Source organism: Lepidochelys olivacea (genome assembly GCF_965140295.1).
Source record: "Lepidochelys olivacea isolate rLepOli2 genome assembly, chromosome: 24".
In the NCBI taxonomy this organism is placed as follows: Eukaryota; Metazoa; Chordata; order Testudines; family Cheloniidae; genus Lepidochelys; species Lepidochelys olivacea.
In genome coordinates this window covers 3,727,496-3,747,307 of record NC_140434.1, presented here as the reverse complement: position 1 = coordinate 3,747,307, position 19,812 = coordinate 3,727,496, and the positions used below count along the sequence as shown (strand labels likewise).

Genomic DNA, 19,812 nt, shown 5'->3' with positions numbered 1-19,812 from the left:
AAGATCTGGATTCAGTTTTCAGTTCTGCTGAGGACTTCTTGCAAGACAACAGTTGAATCACTTAATCTATTTGTTTCCCACCTTGTAAAAGGTGGATGATTCTTCCCCATCTCTCACCATGCATGTGAGCATCCATGCATTAGCGTGTCTGAGGCATGAGGATACTCCGCTAATGGGCACCATACAGACAGACAATCTGGCAAAGCACAAATAAACTAAAAAAACCTTGTTGACTTATTTAAAAGGTTTATTTAACTTTTTAATTTGAGGTAAAATACTTTTTTCTTTCAACTTCCATAACAAAATACAGAGCTATCAGATACCCCTGGAAAAAAATATGTATATTACACATATATTTCTATAACATTACATCATATATATATATAATATATATATGCAAACTTTTTTGAAGACTTTATAGAAAGTGGGACAGCTAAAGGCACTGCACAATGGAGTATTTAAAGACTACTTTACATTTTTATGTACATATACACACACTTAATTCTGCTTTCAGTGGACAGATAGCTCAAGCTAACAGAGTCAGATGTGTATGCATCCATACTAATCCCTGCTGAATCAACTCTAATAAAGTCAAAGAACATGCCTCGCGAAAAGTGAATTTTTTTTAAAAAAACAACTTTCTATCAGTAAATACTTTTTCTCCTTAAAAACACTCTAAAATTTAACAGGTTTTTTTTTAAACAAACAATCTGATTAAAAATATTTCAAACCAAGAGAAGAAATTCTTTTTAAAACCCACCAGGAACCATAAGAGGAAAAAAAAAGAAAAAAGTTACTTTAAAAAATAAACACATAATTATAGAATAAATAAAAAAACAAGACAACCAAGCAATGGGTTTAACCTGTCTTGTAGATGAAGACAGTGACAGTTTGTCACTAGGGTTTTAATGCTTCTAGAGGAGGCTGTTCCTTTCTCTTCACCCACACACTACTGTAGAGAGGTTAAATTCCCTATGTGGAGAGGGGCAGTATTAGCCAAATACCACCCCCAACTAGTATAGCCTTGCAAAATCCAACTCACCCTTCCCTGGGGGATGTGAGGAATAATTTTCATTATTGAGCAGACTGACCCCAGGGCTTGACAATTTTGCAACACTGAGGGGAGATGCTTGGCTAACATTCCCAACCCCACGCTTTGCCCTGACAATTCTCTCCCACAAGCCTCAGATTACTGCTGGTTGTCTCATTAAAGTTCCTTTCCTACAGATTCTCTATGGCTAAACAAAGCAAAAACGGTTTAAAACATTAACATGCTCTTGATTAGTTAATACAGGTGGACGCTGAGATTTCAACCATTTAAACTTTAAAAGTTTAAATATTTGGCACACTGGAATATATATATATTTTATTTAAAATGTATTTATAAGCTTCCTCCTTTAAGCTGCTGCTAGGCAATGTTAAGTCTGGTCAGGAGGAACACCTCTGCAAAAAGGTGCCTTCCTGAGCCAGCTGGGGAACAGGGTAACGCTGCCTAATGGGCTTTGCCGCCCCCTTCTCCAAAGCTGAATACATCACGCCAACGCTGATGTACCCAGCGTTCACTGGTCCATTGTCCTGAGAACCTGAGTCCTTTATCCCTGAACTTGGAGATCCCAGTTTGCAGTGCAATGACAATCGACCCTCCCACCCCCAACCCAAACCGATTGCAAACTTTTAAAGCCAAATGACATTTTAAATGTAGTTTTAACTTTCATTTGGAAAAAGAAGCGCGAAACAGGTGATTTTATTCCCCCCTCAAATGGGAGCAGCATCCATTGATTGTGGCACTTGGGTATGACGGGGCTGAAGATATGCATTACTGATTTGAAAGGCCTCGAGTTTTTATTCCTGAGTTCATACTGACATCTGCTGGCCCGCTCTTCGGGAAAGGGATGTTCCGAAAGCCGGGGATGCCTTTCCCTTTCCCCCCGTGCTCAGTTCCAAATTTGGAGGTAAACCTAGACGCTAGAAAGGCAACCCTGTGGGGTAATGGTTACTGCCAAGAACTGGGAGCCAGGAAGTCCATGGGTTCTAAACCACAGCTGAACCAGCCACCCAGCACAGATCGGGCAGCTGGGAGCGAAGCAGGAACTGCACCACGGCACAGATGCTGCAACGAAGCGGAGCTGCCCCAGCAAAGAGATCACAACCCCTTCCCCGCCCCCTGATTTACACACATTTCTGCCAGTGCCTCTCAGGCAGTAGTTACCAAGCAGAGCAGTTCGTCTAAGAATGCTCCTTGTACTATGTACACTACTTCGCTTAGGCAGGGCCTTCTGGCCAGGTTTTCAACTCACTGGCTCCAAGCTGAGCAGGCAAACTGCCCTCTTAACCATGTAGACCAGGTTTATATTTGCCTAATAGCGTATGCAAGTAATACTCTGCTCACACATACTGGCTATGCCCCTCACAACAGTTGCTAAGCTCTCTATTAAAGTAGCTTGCTGTTTTCCTAGACTTGCATGAATAAACGACAACACTGTAGATACGACTTTATCCCTGCCAAGATCAATCGTTCAAGTTCCTTTCAAGGAATCATTAGAAATTAGTCCCAATGCAACAGGAAAGAATCACATTCCTTGGTGTAATCTGAAGCCCACGCCAATTAGTCTAATGAGAAACATAGCTATCCAGGGAACCAGCAGTTTTATCGCAAATAATGTGGCAAGGTCTGAGTAGCCACCACCACCACTCACCAAACTGCTGTCATGCTCTATAGCACCAGCTTGCCCTCTAAAATTCACCTCTGAACTTTTCTTGCCCCCACCGGAACATTGTCTTCAATGCCGCCCTGCCCTGTTCCTCTCCCTGTCCCTCCGCGCAATCCTTTATATCCACACCCATCGCAGTCAATCTAAACAACGTTTTCCTCCCAATGGTATTAAAAGTGAGACAGACCCCAATACCAAATGGAAACCCAACCTTGGTCAGGAAGATCCAGCTGTTATACAAGCTTCTTCTGTCAACAGACCCTGATCACATAAAGTGTATCTATGTACTTAAGGCATGACTCAAAGTGATAGGGGAACCAAACAATAAAGGGAGTAGATTTAACAAAGCTCTCATTCCTTTTCCATGAACTCACCACAATCAAATTAGAGGGTTAATCTTCCAAGCACTTCCCCACCCATTCTATTAGAAAGAAGAAGAAAAAACCTAGGGTACATTTTAATGCATTCTATTAAAGGCATTAGGTTATTTTTCCCACTCCACTACTCCCTTCCCTGAAAGATTTTACAATTGCTCATGGCTTTTTCAATATTTCAAGAAGGCTGAAAGAACGACCATCGCGTCTTCAAGTCCTAATGAGAGTTGTTTGTCAGACATACAGCTTGACTCAAAAAGCACTGACTACTGCATTTTCAGCAGCTTCCTCCTACTGACGCCAAGCTGGTTTGGTTTTTTGTGTTTGTCTTCCTGCAATCTCTGTTTCAATTTAAAGACAGTGCAACACTCCCGTCCGCCAAACCCGCTGAAAAGAGCAACAGCTCGTGACGCCGACCAAAAAGAAAAAAATAAAGAATAGCATCGCCGATTGAACTGTTTCGGAAATCTTTTTCCACTGCCGCACCCGACGCCATAAAAAGAAACTATATTCAGATTCCTGCTTCTATAAATACTAGAGAATATAAAGTAGATTATGTCTGGAGTTCATAAGCCTCACTGGAGACTGGCTTGGTCTTTCTGGAGTTTGCGCCAAGGTCTCAACCTCACGCACAGAAGAGGTTAGCGCCTCCCTCTCCTAACCAGGACAAGCAGAGTCTCACCTGCGATTCAACAAATTAAAACAAAACAAAAAATCAAAGTCCTAGTCCCTAGAATTATCAAACCATTCTAGTCCCCCGCCCCCGCCCCCTCTGCAATGTTGCTACATAAATACATGGATTCTAGTACAAATGGACTGTAGCGCTTTCCAGTTAGCTCCTAGGTGTCTGATGCAGCTGTGGCTGTCACTGCCTTGGGTGGCGGGACGAGGTGTGAGGCACCCAACACACCGTTCCAGTGCAGCTTCCCGTTCTGGTGCTCCTCTGGGGCTTCAGCCTGCCGGTCACCGTTCCAACGACGTTTTAGACGCAGTTTTGGTGGCATCAGGGCATCCTCTCTCTTTTCCTGCACCCCAGTGTCTCCCACTGGCTCTCTGGATGGCTTCTCTCCACCTCCTTCCCCTTGCCCCTGGGATTCTTCAGTGGGGAAGTTTATTCGGGTGGGTACTGGTGGCACTGAGGGCCAGGACGGGGCAGCTGGCCTGGCAAATACAGCAACTCTCTCTCCTTCCAGGCTGGTGTTTGGCATTACCATGCCAGGCCCTTCCTCCTCCTCCTCATTTTTGTCCTTTCCTTTGGCTGGTGGCTCTTCGCTCTCAAGCTCCTTGTCCACTATGGGCTCAACCTTAACCCTGGGTGAAGCCGGAGCTAGCTGGGGGGCAGTCACCTCTTCAGAGCTTTCCAGTCTCTCTCTGTTCTTACGCCCCACAGGTGGAGGCTGAAGCTTGATCGGGAACTGGGGCTGCTCTTCGGGATGCATCTGGCACTGTAGTGGTGGGACCATGAGCCCCGGATAGCGGGGGAAAGTCCGCGGGCTCAGGTGGTAGTTGAAGACCGAGCAGGCTTGTGAATGCAGGTAGTGTTTCATTTCCTCGGGGTTGAAAGAGAAGCAGCTGCTACCTGTGAAGGGGCTGAGACCTGGCGAGGGGCTGTAGGAGAAGAGGGTCGGAGTCAGAGACAACGCAGGCGAGATTGGGACATTTAAGACCCCACCGCGCCCTGGAAGAGGAGACACGGCAAAAGGACTGTGAGGATCCGGGTAGATCCCAGGCCTCGTGAAGAGAGGCAGCATGATCTCCGGCTTGCGCTTCTGATTATTGATGCTCCCAGCACCCACTGCATTCCGAGAAGCCATGAGATCCACGCCACGCCGCCAGTCTGAGGAGACATCCTCCAACTCCGGCACATCAGGCTTCCTGTCACCGCTGTCATTCAGAGGCTCCTGGCTGGATGGTCCAAGGGATCCACTGGAGAACCGGCTGGGCTGGGCATCCTCGGTGGGAGAGTGGCTGTCCAAGGGTGGGAAATGGAAGCGGGACGAAGCGGTGGGGACGGGTGGGGCACTCTGTGGGACGACACCTGGTGTAAGGGAGAAAACGAGAAAGGAGTATTAGGAACCCACATGGCCAGGGAGGAAAGTGTCACGTGTAAGAGCTTCATGGCTGGGGCTGTACCTGGAGATGCTTAAAAAGTAACACAAAAGCACCACAGATTCTATGCAGCGTAATAGGTGAATGGCTGGAAGCAGCCTTAGAAACCTGCTCTCTATTCCCCTCATCTCCCTGCCAAATACCTTAATCACCTCTGCCCACCTCAAAATCTTGCCACCCTTGGAGGTGAATCGTCGCCTTTGGTGCCTGAAGCATCCTTCCTGCCTCTCTCAGCTTGAGAGAGAGACAAGGTGGGTGAGGTAATATCGTTTATTGGACCAACTTCTGCTGGTGAGAGACAAGTTTTGCAGCTTACACAGAACTCTTCTTCGGGTTCTCAGCACTGTCAACTAATCGGTGATTTTCAGATCCAAACATGTTTCCCCTGCCCCTTCTGTCTCTCTCGAGGTCTCCTTCTCTCTCCTGTTTAATTGAGAGGCTTTTTGAGGAGGAAGTGTGCATGACAGACATTATGCAATACAGCTTTATTGAAGCCACTACACACACTGCTGATAAAGCTCCAATTCTCACAAGGGAACTTCAAAATCCACCCGTTCGTGCTTTTCCAGAATGGAAGAGATTTGATCTCAGACAACTTCCCCAGTAATATTGCCACTCAAATAGGTCCCTTGTGCGCGCTGTTTCAGACACTCCCACCTGAAGGCTTAAGAAGAACCTTGTGCTTAAAATTTACTATTGCTCACAGGAGCCTGATTAATGCAGTTTTGTGCCTGTTCTCACCTTAGACACAGAGACCCGAGCACCTCTACCCAATAAAGCGCACACAACAGAGAGGAAAGAGGAGAAATCAGATTCCAGTGCCCCAAACAGGTTTAATATCCCAACCCCCACCCCCAGCCAGGAGGAAAGAAAACAGGTTGTAATTAGACAGATGCATTCCAATTCTTCAAACTTTTTTTTTTTTAAATGCATGCCCCAGGGACAGGAGGGAGTGTCGGCAAACAGAAGCAGTAGTGAGCAATATTGGGGTGGAACTGCTCAGACTTGTTGCTGTAGTAATTATAGATCTGCAGTGCAGCTTCACACTACATTTTATATCCCTCATGCTTGAGTTCAGAGCACCTGGAAAATACATTTCTCCCCTACATACAACTCTTCTCACATGGGGGAAGCAACTCTACTTCATTGTCGATTTCTCCTTCTCCATTGCCTCCTACCCCTAGGGGGGATGCTTTCTGAAAGGACAGGCTCTTTGAAACCACAATTCTGGACTTTCATGGTGGAGGCTGCCCAGTGCGATTTTAGAGTCAAATGATGAGTTAGATGCACAGTAGTTGCACTGCCAGGATCTATCTAGGTATTTATGAAGTGTCCCAGTCATCACGGTAGCTAAGCACAAAGTACAACAGTAAGGTTAACAAACATCCCTCTCAGACTATCATCCCCGGGCTTGAATAGCTGCCATCACTCAGTCTCCACAAACACTATTCTCCTTTCCTTTGTTAGGTTGATCTTCAGCCATTCACCAGGCCCTCTTGATGAGGTGAGCCCTGCATGGCGCTCTGAACATGGCTAGGCGAGGGTCCTTTCTGATCCACCTCCTTGCAGCATTGAGTTCTGCAGTTTAGGCCCCAAACGTAATGGCTCCCAGAAGTGTCCCACTGATCATGTTCAACATGATCTGCCCTGGTGAGAGTGGGGGCTGTTTAAATATGCAGATGCCATTCTACACCCACCAACGGTGCACACATCCTTCAACATTAGAATGTGTTCTTTCCTGGGGTTGTGTGCTCCCTATGATTCCAGGGTTAGCCCTCAATCATATGAAGCAGGTCATGGGATCTTAGATTCCACCGCACAACCCACCAGAGTGGAACTCAAGATGGATGGACCCTCTGACAGCATAACTGCAGCATTACTGCTGGCATTAGCCCAAACCCTGGTGTGGAACTTATACTCAGGAATGACTGACTCAACGACAAGAGACTCAATGCCCCAAACATCCTAATGGCCAACACCGATGCTTCCTGTCTAAGCACCTTGTGGCTACCCTGTTAAACCATTGTGGATTTGGGTCACCACAAGAGTTCAGGAGCTCCCGTGACTCACAAGCCAGTCAAAACTCACCTCTGAAAGCTGCTCTAATCTGCACTTGCTGGTAAATGCCCCTGAAAGCCAGAGCAATTTAGCCAAGAATTGTTCTGCTTGACATAAAAGGGGCAGGAACACAGCAATCAAAGGCTGCTGTCAGCATAAGAGCTGGTTTAACTGCTCTTCAGTAGAGCAGGGAGCTTTTTATCACTGTCTTTAGGCTGTGAACTTTTTGATAACATTTACATGTACCCAGTCCCGGAGACCTCTGGACATCGTAACAGGAAAGGTCACATTTATACGGCACCATAAACGTACAGGGTGCTTTGCAAGCACGTAGGACAAGGTCCCTGCGATAGAACCAAAACCCTCTACTATCAGAAGGACAAGACACTCAAATAAAACTGCAAGCGAACTGCAAACCCCCAACAACCAATAAAGACAACCAAACAAGCAAGCTTACATAGAAAGCCTGTATGCCTCAGGCTTGCCTTGAAGGCTGCCATGAAAGGGCAAACAGAGGGGAAGTGCACTCCAGTTTAAGTATCATCATAGTACTGACATTCCCACCATATTAGCTCTGATTGCTTGGGAGACGCCAGCCTGAACAAATTAGAGATTGTGGAAGGAATCTGTACAGATCGCTGGGAGTGATTTTAGCTGCCTCCCTGCACTACAGGCATGTCACAGCATAAGCTCAGCATTCCATATGCTGCCAATCAACACACATTGATTAGGATTTGATAGGAACCCCATTTCCAGCTTACCATTGGGCCGTATGTTAATAAATGGATAGTTAGGCATCACCAGCTTGTTGAAGTTGAACTTGTAGGTAAACCTTTTGCCTTTTGTCTTGTGAAGAATCCTCTTGTTATAATAATATCTGTCAAAGAAAAAATTAAAAAATTATCAAGAGCTCTGCCAGTCAGATGCAATACAGCTTAATGTCTATTGCTTAAGCCACTCTAAGGCCTGCCTTCCTTCTACTATGTCCAAGTTTCAACTGTCTACAAAGAAATAAAGCTACTCAGAGAAGAAGAGTAAAATTAAGCACATGAAAATTGAGGCTGTTGTCAGGAAAAGTTTCCAAAGAATAATTCCTAGCTCGTCTATAGCTCTTTTCAGCCATTGGTCTCAAAGCACTTTGTGAAGGTTAGTATCATTATCCGCTTTTTACAGATGAGGAAACAAAGTGACTTGCCCAAGGTCACCCAGCAGGCTAGTGGCAGAGCTGGGAATAAGACCATAGGTCCCACTGCAGTGCTCTCCCTACTAGGCCTCCCAACGTAGGGCTTCCTAGACTGTGGTTTCCAGAGGACTTGCTGGCAGCCCAGAGAGCTGGCCGGGCACATGGTATTGGCTCGTCATTTCCAACAGCTAAATTCCATTAAAGATAGCTACGTATGTTACTTTTCTGTGGCTACTATTCCACGTAAGCAGTAGCAGTAGTTGGAGATGCCACAGGGATGTTAAAGGACTGAGAATGGGAAGGAACGTGTCCGTAAGAGAGTCTGCATTCCAGTAAAGCTCACATTCTGAAAGCACCTGGGAGTGTGATTCGCAGGTGGCATAGCCATGCGCTAGTTCACCTCAAGGTAGCACGCTAAAACTTGTAGCGTAGCCACGGTAGTGGCGATCGACTGTGGGTTAGCCAAGCCAAGCTCGCACCTACGGGGTTAAGTGGGTTTGCACTCAGAACTGCTGTCTGGGCTACCATGGCTACATGACTGTTTTTAGCATGCTAGCTCGAGGAGAGCTAGTGCATGGCAACGCAAACTGGGCATCAAAATCCTAGCTCATAGCATAGACTTAACCAGTACACCGAAATACTACACACGATTCACCCCCACACCCCTTGCTATTTAAAATCTTGGTTGTCGGCACTTCATGTTTGCACAGATGGCAAGAAATCAAGCGGATGGAGTACAGGGAGGGAGTGGGAAGACAAAGGTTTCCTACTTGAGGTGGCTGCTTGAGCCAGCGCTGCTGATTAATCTCACTTCAGTGAAGTTCTGAGTGTGATCGAGGAACCAAGACATGGCTGGATCAGGCAGGTGGAGTTTTTTCCACTCCCATACATCAATTGCAGCGTTGGTGTTATTCAATTTATTGTTTCCTTCCTGTTCCATTATGTGTCTGTTTTGTTTGCTGCCTTGTTTATCTTTGCCTGCCCTGCCCAGGAGGGATCAGAGGGCACATGACAGCGAGGCCCATATTATTAGCAAGGTTGGTAACTCCGCAACTTCTCAGAACGGAGCCCAGTGTCATTTTTATAATGACAGCTCTGCCCAGGCTACATCTCCCCAGCCAACAGGCCTGGGCCCATTTTGAGGTGCCTCCCCCTTCAAACTACACAGCAGAGATTGAAAAGCTCTTGAAGGGGGTAAATAAAACTGGTACGTGTTCTGGTGAAGGCTACACAGCGGGAAAGATTTCAAGAACTAGAATGGACGTGGGCAAGGAGAAAAGGTAACAGAACTTTACGAATAGATCCAGAAGTGCATAGTAAAAACTGATCAACCCCCGTCACCCTGCCCACCACCACCACACGACAGTATTGGCCATACGCTACCCTCTGTCTGATGCACACTCCTATGATGTCAGCAGCTCTTAGCAGGTTAGGGCTGAACTCTAATGCAGTGCAGCTGAATGTACTGCTGCAGCAGGTGCAGAACACTACTGACGGAGGCCAAGAATTATTATTTGTATTTTTGTAGCACGTAGGGGTCCGAGTCATAGACCAGGATCCCACTGCATTGTGACTTTTGTTTATAGATACAACCACCAGGATAAAGATAAGGGAAATACAACTGTTGTAAAACAACTGATTGCAGGATCAAGAAGGAACCTTAATCCCATGTCTTCACCCTCTAATTCTGTACAAGTAGGAACTGGTCTTAAAGAAGGGAGTTGCTTTCTTGGAAATTTTATCACTGATGGAATAAGCCAATATTTTTCCTGCAACACATATATTACTCAAGCAGGCATCAGAACCGGAGGAAGAGAAGAGACAGGAAAGCTCCCAAGTAGTAAATTCCTGATTACAATGATCTTCAAGTTATAAATGCAAATTTATGTCATTACACCCCACAGTCAGGTAGAGGACAAATCTGCTGTTATGTCACAACCCTCTGGCAACCTTGTGGTTATTTCCTCCCCATGTCTGTCTAACCTTTTCCAAATACAACCGTATCAACTACCCAGATGGTCCCATAATTCTCCAAAGTTTAGGGGCAATTGAGCTGGGGAGGTTGAGTCAATTTCCACGATCAACTTTGTACATGAATCAGCCACATCTTCTAGCTATCCTTTCCCTGTCAACCCCATTCTGAATATTTCACCCTCATCAACAATTGTTTTCAAGGATCCTTCCATTCACCTGAGGGCCCGGCTCAGCTTGTCGTAGTTCATTTGTGGTTTGCATTTCCTCCTGCCCCACAGACGTGCCACTTCATCTGGATCCTTGATCACAAACTCCCCATACTCGCCCTGCTGCCAAGCAATTACATGGCGGAATTCCTCCTTCTGCAGCAGCTCCAGGATAAAGTGCCAGAGCTGGATCTGACGGGAGCCAGGGCTCGATTCAGTTTTGTATGCCCACTCTGGGAAGTGATAGCCTTGAAGAGAACCCAAAGCAACAGAGTGAAATAATTAAAAGTCATTAAAACAAAAAAACACACAGCAAACTTGAGCTAGGAACAGAGCTCAGCGAGTGTAAGGTCTTTAAAGCAGTGGCTGCCTTTCACTGCATCTAGCAGAATGGTGCTGTGATTTTGGTTACCGTCTCTACACGCTACTATAGTATAAATAATAGGACTCGAACTCAAGGGTCCTGTCCACCAGTTCCCTTGCTGTAACTATACTGCCTCCCTAGAGTGGAAAATGTGAAAAATCAACATTGTGAAACTAAACAGAAGACCTAAAGATAAAAAAGACATTAGAAGAACCAGAAAGAATGGAAAGGGATCTTTACACACCAGACATCTTGGCCACATTTTTAAACGTAGGTGTCTAAAATCAGGCACCTAAATCCATATTTAGGCTTCTAAACGAGAGGCCTGATTTTTAGAGGTTTTGAGCACCCACAATTTTCATCAAATCCAGTCAGCTGCCCAGCCTCTAAGAGAAAATCTTAGTCTACACCACTTTCAGCCATGCTGACAGGTGCTTATGAATGACTGTCAAGTTTAACTGTGCCAGAACAGTTTTCCAGCATAACTATTGTTGTCACAAACCCTGCATGCAAAACATCTAGAGGAAAATGTATTCAAGTCTTAACCCAGTTACTGCTCTGCGTGATTCCAAATCCAAAACTCACAGGACCTCACCTATAATATCAAACAGCTCTGTAATTAGATTCGCAAAAAGAAAAGGAGTACTTGTGGCACCTTAGAGACTAACAAATTTATTTGAGCATAAGATGCATCCTATGACGTGAGCTGTAGCTCACGAAAGCTTATGCTCAAATAAATTTGTTAGTCTCTAAGGTGCCACAAGTACTCCTTTTCTTTTTGCAAATACAGACTAACACGGCTGCTACTCTGAAACCTGTAATTAAGTTAACGTTGATGGCCTGATCCCCATGCACACACAGCTCTGACAAAGGGGTCTTTACAATTTCAGAACCACGTACAGGGTTCTCAGTGTAAATAAGAATCAGGCTTTTAAGAGTTCTCATTGTGCAGCATCTCACATTATATACACTTCCTTACCTCCTGCTCCTTCTGGCTTATCCACAATGCTGCAGCCTGCTTTCATTTTCTCCCTCCTGCTGACTGTGAAATAAAAGGAAATAAGCAACAACTATATCAATATGCAATTATTACCCACAGGACTTTGAATCTTGTTCCTTCCTGTATAAAGCTCCTTTAGACAAAGTAGCCACCCCCAACCGATAATATTCCCAACTCCAAGAGATGGTACCCAGGATTTCATTGCTATTAGCAGCCGTAATTACTAGTACCTGACTTAAAACCACAACATGTAAACATAGAATTTAATAGCTGCTTCCCTCCTGACCTGCCATTGAAATGTAAAAAAGAAACACTACAGCAAGACGGGACCATGAGACAGACAAAACAAGCCAAACAGTTTGTCTTCTGTTACTAGACAGGCCTGAGTGCCAAAATACACAAGCTCCTGAGCTCACCCAGATGTACCAGCGAGAGGGGAAAAATATCCAAACATCTGAATGCCACTCAAGAGCGGACATCTGATTTTGATTTTTTTAGGTCAATTATCCCTGTGTTAAGAACTACCTGCCTGTGCTTTGCCTGATCATGCAGAGCGAAGCCAAGATATAGGCATGTTCCCAAGAATATTCTGAGTTACAGGAAGTAAACACATAAGATCCTTCTACCCATGGCGTTATTCAAGCAGAAAGACATCAAAAAGCACTGCAATTGTCCAGTCGTGGGGGGGGAGGAAGCGGGGGGTGAAGAAGGGGAAGAGGGGAGAGAGACAGAGAGAGAGAATGTGCACCTCTATACAAGTTGAAAGATAAGTGGGGGCCAGAACTAGCCCTAGATCTGTCTACACAGTCCCTTGTGAACAGTATCCATCACCAAGACAGTGGAAACTAAATCCAGTTTAAACCTTGTTTCAGCTCAGAAATGGGTCTGTCAGCAGGTGCTTATGATCAGCCCTTCTTAGGGATGACTGAACATTTGGTTAAAGATTTATACTTCTTCAATGAAGTTTCCTGTTAAGGTCTATGTTTACAAATGGTAAAGCTAAGGAAAGTAGGGGAATGGAGGTAGGTGAGAATAGTGTGTTGCCCTCTAAAAAAGGAATAATCAGTAGGTTTCTTTTTTCCACAATATGTTGGTTTTTTAAAACATTGTTCCCTATAGTTTAAATTTCCAGTAGGGTAAATAATGACAGGAATTGGCAGGGTTACAGAATTCATCAGTATTTAATTTATGAGCATAACCCTGTTTGCTGGGGGTTATTATGGGTGCAACACCATTTGGGGGGGGGAGGTATCCTATATCCTAATAGTTGAACAACAACGTTTAATTTCTTTGGAACCTTCCTTTGGGGACCTCAAAACATTTATATTAATGCACCCAAGCCTCCCCACCACCACCGTGGGTGGGGCAGGACAATTTAAAGTAGATTTCCTTCCCCCCCCACCGCAGTGTTTAAACACTCAAGTTATAGGGAGTCAGTCATTAATGAGACAAAACCAAGAGCCCTAACAAACCAGGATTAGAGCAGGCAATTTCTCCTAACAGAGCAGGAGCTGATAAGGGCCAATAAATGGATTAACCAGCCCAGCACTAACAATACCTCCCCCCTCCAGACCCCAGCACCCTTCTCCTCAAGCTCACCACACCCCTCTCCCCAGGCAAGCGCCTTTGATGGGCCCACACCTTCCTTCTCCCTCATGCCCCTAGAAATTTCCAGCACCCTTCTCTTTGGTGGCTTGCCAAACCCCACCACAGCGAGCCACCCCAAAATACCCCCGGCCAGCTCCTAGGGGCCCCCTTCGAAAATGACCTTGCCCCGCAGCCCCCCAAATAACCCCACGACCCCATCCCCGCCCAGAAACACAACCCTCCCCCCCCCCCGTGGGCACCACAGACCTTCACCGCCCCCACTGCACCCTTCTCCAGCCTCCCACCCCCCTCTCTATCCCCAGAGAGCACCCCCGTCCTTCCTTATATAGCCCCCCCGCCCCCCAGAAATCCTTCCCCGCGGAGCCTCAGCCCCCTCGTACCTCCAGAGACCCCCCCACCCCCTGCCCCTTAAATACGCCCCTCACCCCCCCCCATTAGCCCCAGGGACCCCCTCCGCTAAGGTCCACGTATATTTCCCACCCCCGTCAACCCCAAGCCCCCTCCCCCCACTAACCCGCAGCCCCTGAGACCCCGCCCCCTGCCCCCCGTAAATACGGTATTCCCCTCCCCCCCCACCGGTCCCAGACACCCCCCGCCGCCGCCGCCGCCGCCTAGGCCCGAGGAGCGGCTGAGGCGGCGGCCCAGGCTGGGGCCGGGAGGCGGCTCCGCGGCCGCCCGGGGTCGGGGGAAGCGCGCCCCGCCCGCCCCGGCCTCACCTCAGTGCCCGGGCGGCGGCTCTGGGCGGCGGAGTCTGCGCCCGTCCGAGTGTCTGGCTCGCTCGCTCCTGCGCCTGCTGCCTCCCCCTCGCCACCCAGCCCAGCAGCCACCGGAACCGGAACCAGCGCCACCCACACGCTTCCGGGACTGGGCGCCCCCACGCGCTTCCGCCCCGCAGTGGCGTCACCGCGCAGGCAGCGGGCCTCACCTGCCCCGCCGTGCACGCACGCACGCCCAACCAACCGCCATCCGCCTACCTCTCCAACGAGTGCCCGGAGGGGGCAAACTACCCCAGAGAGCGAAGTGGGACCAGAATGGGAGGGGGAGGAGAGAAGGAGAGGGGAATGGAGGAGGGTTAGAGGGGAGGGGGAGATAAGGGAGGGGGGATGAAAAGGGGAGGGGGAATGCGGGGGACTATAGAGAGGGGATGGGGTGATAAGAGGAGGGGGGAATGGAGGAGGGTTAGAGGGGAGGGGGAGATAAGGGAGGGGGGATGAAAAGGGGAGGGGGAATGGGGGGGGACTATAGAGAGGGGATGGGGTGATAAGAGGAGGGGGGAATGGAGGAGGGTTAGAGGGGGAGGGGGACGGGGACATAAGGGAGGGCGAAGGAGAATAAAGGGGGAGAGGAGGGGGACTATAGAGAGGGGATGGGGTGATAAGAGGAGGGGGGAATGGAGGAGGGTTAGAGGGGAGGGGGAGATAAGGGAGGGGGGATGAAAAGGGGAGGGGGAATGGGGGGGACTATAGAGAGGGGATGGGGTGATAAGAGGAGGGGGGAATGGAGGAGGGTTAGAGGGGGAGGGGGACGGGGACATAAGGGAGGGCGAAGGAGAATAAAGGGGGAGAGGAGGGGGACTATAGAGAGGGGATGGGGTGATAAGAGGAGGGGGGAATGGAGGAGGAGGGTTAGAGGGGGAGGGGGACGTAAGGGATAGGGAGGGAGAATAAAGGGGGGAGGGGAGGGAGGGGGAATATAGAGAGGAGATGGTGCTGATAAGGGGAGGGGGGAATGGAGGAGGGTTAGAGGGGAGGGGGAGATAAGGGAGGGGGGATGAAAAGGGGAGGGGGAATGGGGGGGACTATAGAGAGGGGATGGGGTGATAAGAGGAGGGGGGAATGGAGGAGGGTTAGAGGGGGAGGGGGATGGGGACATAAGGGAGGGCGAAGGAGAATAAAGGGGGAGAGGAGGGGGACTATAGAGAGGGGATGGGGTGATAAGAGGAGGGGGGAATGGAGGAGGGTTAGAGGGGAGGGGGACGTAAGGGATAGGGAGGGAGAATAAAGGGGGGAGGGGAGGGAGGGGGAATATAGAGAGGAGATGGTGCTGATAAGGGGAGGGGGGAATGGAGCAGGGTTGGAGGGGGAGGGGAAGATGGGGGAGGGGGAATCAAGATAGGTAATGGGGGAGAGGAGGGATGGGAGGAAGCAGGTAGGGCAGGGGAATTTGGGGCATGGGAGGGATGAGAGGGATGGGGTTGGGAGGGGCGGAGATAAAGGAGGGAGGTTTGGGGGTTGGGATGGGGAGGGAGGAGGAAGGGGTGAGTTGGGTGGGGGAAGGGAGAAGTTGTGGGATGGGGGCATTGGGGGGGAAGGAGGGGTACTGAATACTCCAATAACACTCTCTGCAGAAGAGCTTTAATTTAGTATACGTTTTAGGGGTTTTTTTTCATGAATTCGCCCTGTGCTGGCACCCCCAGTCCCAGCCTGGCCGTGTCACTCTGACAGCAGAAGGTTCGGAGCTGTTTTTCTCCAAACTGATTTGCCCAGCAGTAGAAAATGCAGAGAGACCTTTCTGCTCACATTATTCCAATGGCCACTTTTCAAACTCTCCCCTCTGGGCCAAAGTCGGCACCAGTTTCCCGTCGCAGCACAGAGGCCGGCGTTGAGCCAAAGGGATGTTGTGCTGGCCCTGAAAGTAATCCCGGCATGTAACAGAACCTCATGTCTGTTCTGCGGGCTCTAATCCCAGCAATGCACTGGGACTATGACTCCTGGAGGGGCAGCAGGGTCTAGTGGCTAGGGAACCGCCCTGGGACCCAGGTGACCTAGGTGCTATTCCCAGCCCTGCTGTGTGACCTTGGAGAAGACCCTTCCCCTCTGTCTTCCCTCCTAGCTTTTATCTGACTGGGGCACTTTGGAGCCCTCTCTCTGTGTCTGCGGATCTCAGCTGGACCCTCTCAGTGCTACTGCCACACAAATAACAGCAATGGAGGGTTCAGGTGAAGGCCCAGCTGGAGAGGACGTTAGGAAGATGTTGCACAGGGCAAGAGCCTCATGTTAGCAACAAGGTTATGGGGGGCAATGCTAGGGGGAGGCTGGGGTCTCCTTCCCCAGCATTCCCTGGTCGGGGGCGGGAGGGGGGGATAGGGATGAGAGCCTGCTAAGTCACCCTCCATGAACCATGCTATTTTTTATGGGGGAGGCATCTGTCCGATGCTTTCAGGGGGCTCTGTCCATGCACTGCACACGAGGGTCTGGGGCAGCAGGGACCCAGGGTGGGGGACCCTCATTCACTGAGCTCAGGGAGCCTTTCCCTTAAAGGATCCAAGCGCACATCCTTTCCACAATCCCCAGGAGGCCTTTCGCTGCCCAGAGGGCGGATGAAATGCACCCAGAGCCAGGGCAGGTACGAGGCGCCACGACTTCCGCTACTGCAGGGCGCCTGGGATAGTCCCAGGGCATGCATGCCAGGGAACAAGCTGCGTGCGTGTCTCCCACGCTCGGGTAAGCAGCAGCAGCGCACCCTGGGCTGTTTGCAGCTGGGCTGGCATCCAGCACCCCAGCGAACCAATGCCAAGCCACTGAGTCAGGCTGCGCCTGCACCTTGCTTGGGCAGTGCTCGTGCCAGGCTGAAATAGACGGGCCAGGAAGGAGCACACCGGGGAAGTTACCTTTTGTATCGAAGCCCCAGGCGTGGTTCCATGTTTGAAGACTGTAGCGTGGCCCCCAAATTCCAGCCCTTCCTCTCTGAGTGTAGAACTGGCACGTAAATCCGCTGAGAACTGGCACGTAAATCCGCTCATTCGTTTATGAGTTAATTCGTTTTTAATGAGCCCTTTAAGAAACTTAGCACGCTGAGCCAGACCACTGTTTTCATGGCCTGACAGGTCTTAATAATGGAGTGGTGTAACTGATACGTGCTCCCTGTTGCTACTATAATCTGGTCCTACTACCCTCTCCCCTCCCGTTTAGTCACCTGTTGCAATGTCCTGCTTTGTGAATTCTCTGGAGCTGGGGCTGGCTCTTTGCTCTTTGTGCAATGGGGTTCGGAGGTGCTACTGAGCTACGGAGAACAATGACCACCACGTAGGCCTTTCTCTGAAAGTCTCCCATCCAAACATTGACCCAACTCAACCCTGCTTAGTTTGCGTGAGTCACTAGGTCACGGGCATGGGGAAATCCCGAGTATTGACTGGCAGCCTGAATAGGTTTCTCTTTCCCGCCCCGCTTTCCAGGCCTGTGCTGTGTGCACAATCGACCAGTTCAAACTGGAGGTACAAAGTGGACAGGTCTGCCCTAGCTGCCTTCGGCTGCCTTGAGATGAGCGGTCCAGGGAGTGTGTATTGACTCACTTCTCAGCCGACAGGAACTTTCTCTGTTTAGGCACCAGCCTGTCAATTATACGCCCATCCCTGTGGGGCCTGAGCACCGCTCAGTGGCTGAGCTCGGGTGCTATGACCCGCAGTGATGAAGATCAAAGGTCCTGTCAGGGACAGGTTCCTCACCCATCCAGTCTGCACCTAGGGGTATGAACGGCTGCATTACCTAGAGCCCCCGCCATGCCCTAGCATCCTACAGCTCACACCGAGTTAAGCCATAGTTGCGTAGCGACACCGGTACACACGCAAGCCCGGCTCTTGGCCAGGGGGATGGGATGTGGGATTTTCACCTCTAGGTCACCAGCTCAAAGCCAAGCCTGGGGCACTAGCAAAGGGAAAGCCACCTGAACGTGGGGAGCGTTGGGTGACATGAGCTGCTGGGTCTCAGGCTGCTTCTGCACAGAGAAGTAGTCACCCACCGCCGCAGCTGTCGCTCAGTCCCCCCCTTGCTGGTGACGTCTGCATCGTGTTCTCTGTGGCTGCGGGACAAGGATCAGCAAGGCCAAGGACTGATTGGGCCATGGAGACGGAGCTCCTCTCTAGATGACAACTCTCCAGGGCAGGAGGGCAGTGCAACAGCGTAGCTTGCTTTACCGCCGGCACTGTGCCTCCCAGACTGTGAGCAAAGCTAACTTAATTTATAAGATATGGGTCAGATCCGTAGGTGGCACAAATCCTCATCACCCCCCACAGGAGTCGATGGGCCAGATCCCCAGCTGGTGTAAATGGGCACCACAGCAGCAAAAAGACAAAGCCTCTCCCAGCCAGGAGAGCGGCCCCAGTGTGTGTGTGTGGGGTGTGTGTGTGAGAAATTGGGTTTGTTGATTTAAACCTGCTCACCCAGAGCACCCCCTCCCCAGCTCTCAGGGCATCCTGCAAGCTCCAGGGAGGGGAGAAATGACACCGTCTTCCTTCTCTGCATCGAGAGCCTTATTACAACACTGGCTCTGATTGTCACGAGGGGTATTTAGTGCAGTGCCTGGAGGCCCCACCTGAGATCAGGGCCCCTAGGTGTTGGGGCCACACAAACACCCGGTTCCAGGCTCGTCCACGCAGGCAGCTACTCAGGGAATAACTCCGTGTGTGGACAAGCCCCGAGAGGCAGTCCCTGCCCCCCAGAGCTCACGGCTTGAATAGACAAGGCACATGGCGAAGGGGGTTTTTTACGCACGAAATAAATCTGCTAGTCTTTAAGGTGCCACCAGACTCCTCGTTGTTTTTGTGAATACAGACTAACACGGCTGCCTCTCTGATATGAAGGAAGGGTTATTCTCCCCATCATACAGGTGGGGAACAGTCGGCGGGTAGGCATGGCATTGTGCGAGGGGCCCACTGTGTTCCTGTAGTTATCACTCAGACCACACGGTGGCGTGGCTGTACCACGAAAGAGCCCCCCAGGGGCTAGGCCTCACTCCCCTGGATTTGTGGAGCTCCACCTGGGACGTTCTATGCAAATTATTTAATGGAGTCATTTGCATATATTCAGATTAATTTGCAGATCACCCACACAAATTCCATCTGCAAAGAAGGCAGACATTTTAAACAGGAAGAGCAATTAACCACTGGGACCACTGAGCTGGGGGCGTAGGGGATTCTCCACCACGGACCGTTTTAACATCCAGATGGGGTTTTTCCAAAGCTCTGCTCTAGGAATTGCTCTGGGGCCGGTCTCTGGGCGGTGCTGTATGGGGAGCGGGGTGGGGCGGGGGTCAGATTAGATCATCACGCTGGTCCCTGCTGGCCTTGGTTGCTATGCAAGGGGCATGGAGGTGCCCAAAACTTGGCAGCTATGGGGCAGGGCAGGGTGAAGGGGGGGTAAATGGGGGATGGCTTGGTGGGTGCTGGGGCGGATGCTGGAGGGTGTCGTGGATGCTGAGGTGTCAAGTAACTGGGGAGGGGTCAGAGGT

The 19,812-nt window shown here is 49.7% G+C and overlaps 1 protein-coding gene across 1 annotated transcript; it reads right to left on the bottom strand.

Moving 5' to 3' along the window:
- Positions 1 to 381: 381 nt before the first annotated feature.
- On the bottom strand, positions 382 to 14,414 carry ETV3 (ETS variant transcription factor 3). Its single transcript, XM_084613402.1, has 5 exons — positions 14,304 to 14,414; positions 11,959 to 12,021; positions 10,626 to 10,863; positions 8,014 to 8,129; positions 382 to 5,123 (listed from the first exon to the last, which is right to left on the bottom strand). Exons 2-5 carry the CDS (start codon positions 12,002 to 12,004, stop codon positions 3,925 to 3,927), a joined length of 1,599 nt encoding a protein of 532 aa, XP_084469528.1. The 5' UTR covers positions 12,005 to 12,021; positions 14,304 to 14,414; the 3' UTR covers positions 382 to 3,924.
- Positions 14,415 to 19,812: the final 5,398 nt, after the last annotated feature.

Excerpts from the sequence above, each read along its gene's own strand:
- ETV3 (XM_084613402.1), bottom strand. The coding sequence starts at position 12,004 with ATGAAAGCAGGCTGCAGCATTGTGGATAAGCCAGAAGGAGCAGGAG. Across the intron at positions 10,864-11,958 it reads TAAGCCAGAAGGAGCAGGAG|GCTATCACTTCCCAGAGTGG; the intron begins GTAAGGAAGTGT and ends GTTCTCTTCAAG. Across the intron at positions 5,124-8,013 it reads TATTAACATACGGCCCAATG|GTGTCGTCCCACAGAGTGCC; the intron begins GTAAGCTGGAAA and ends CCCTTACACCAG.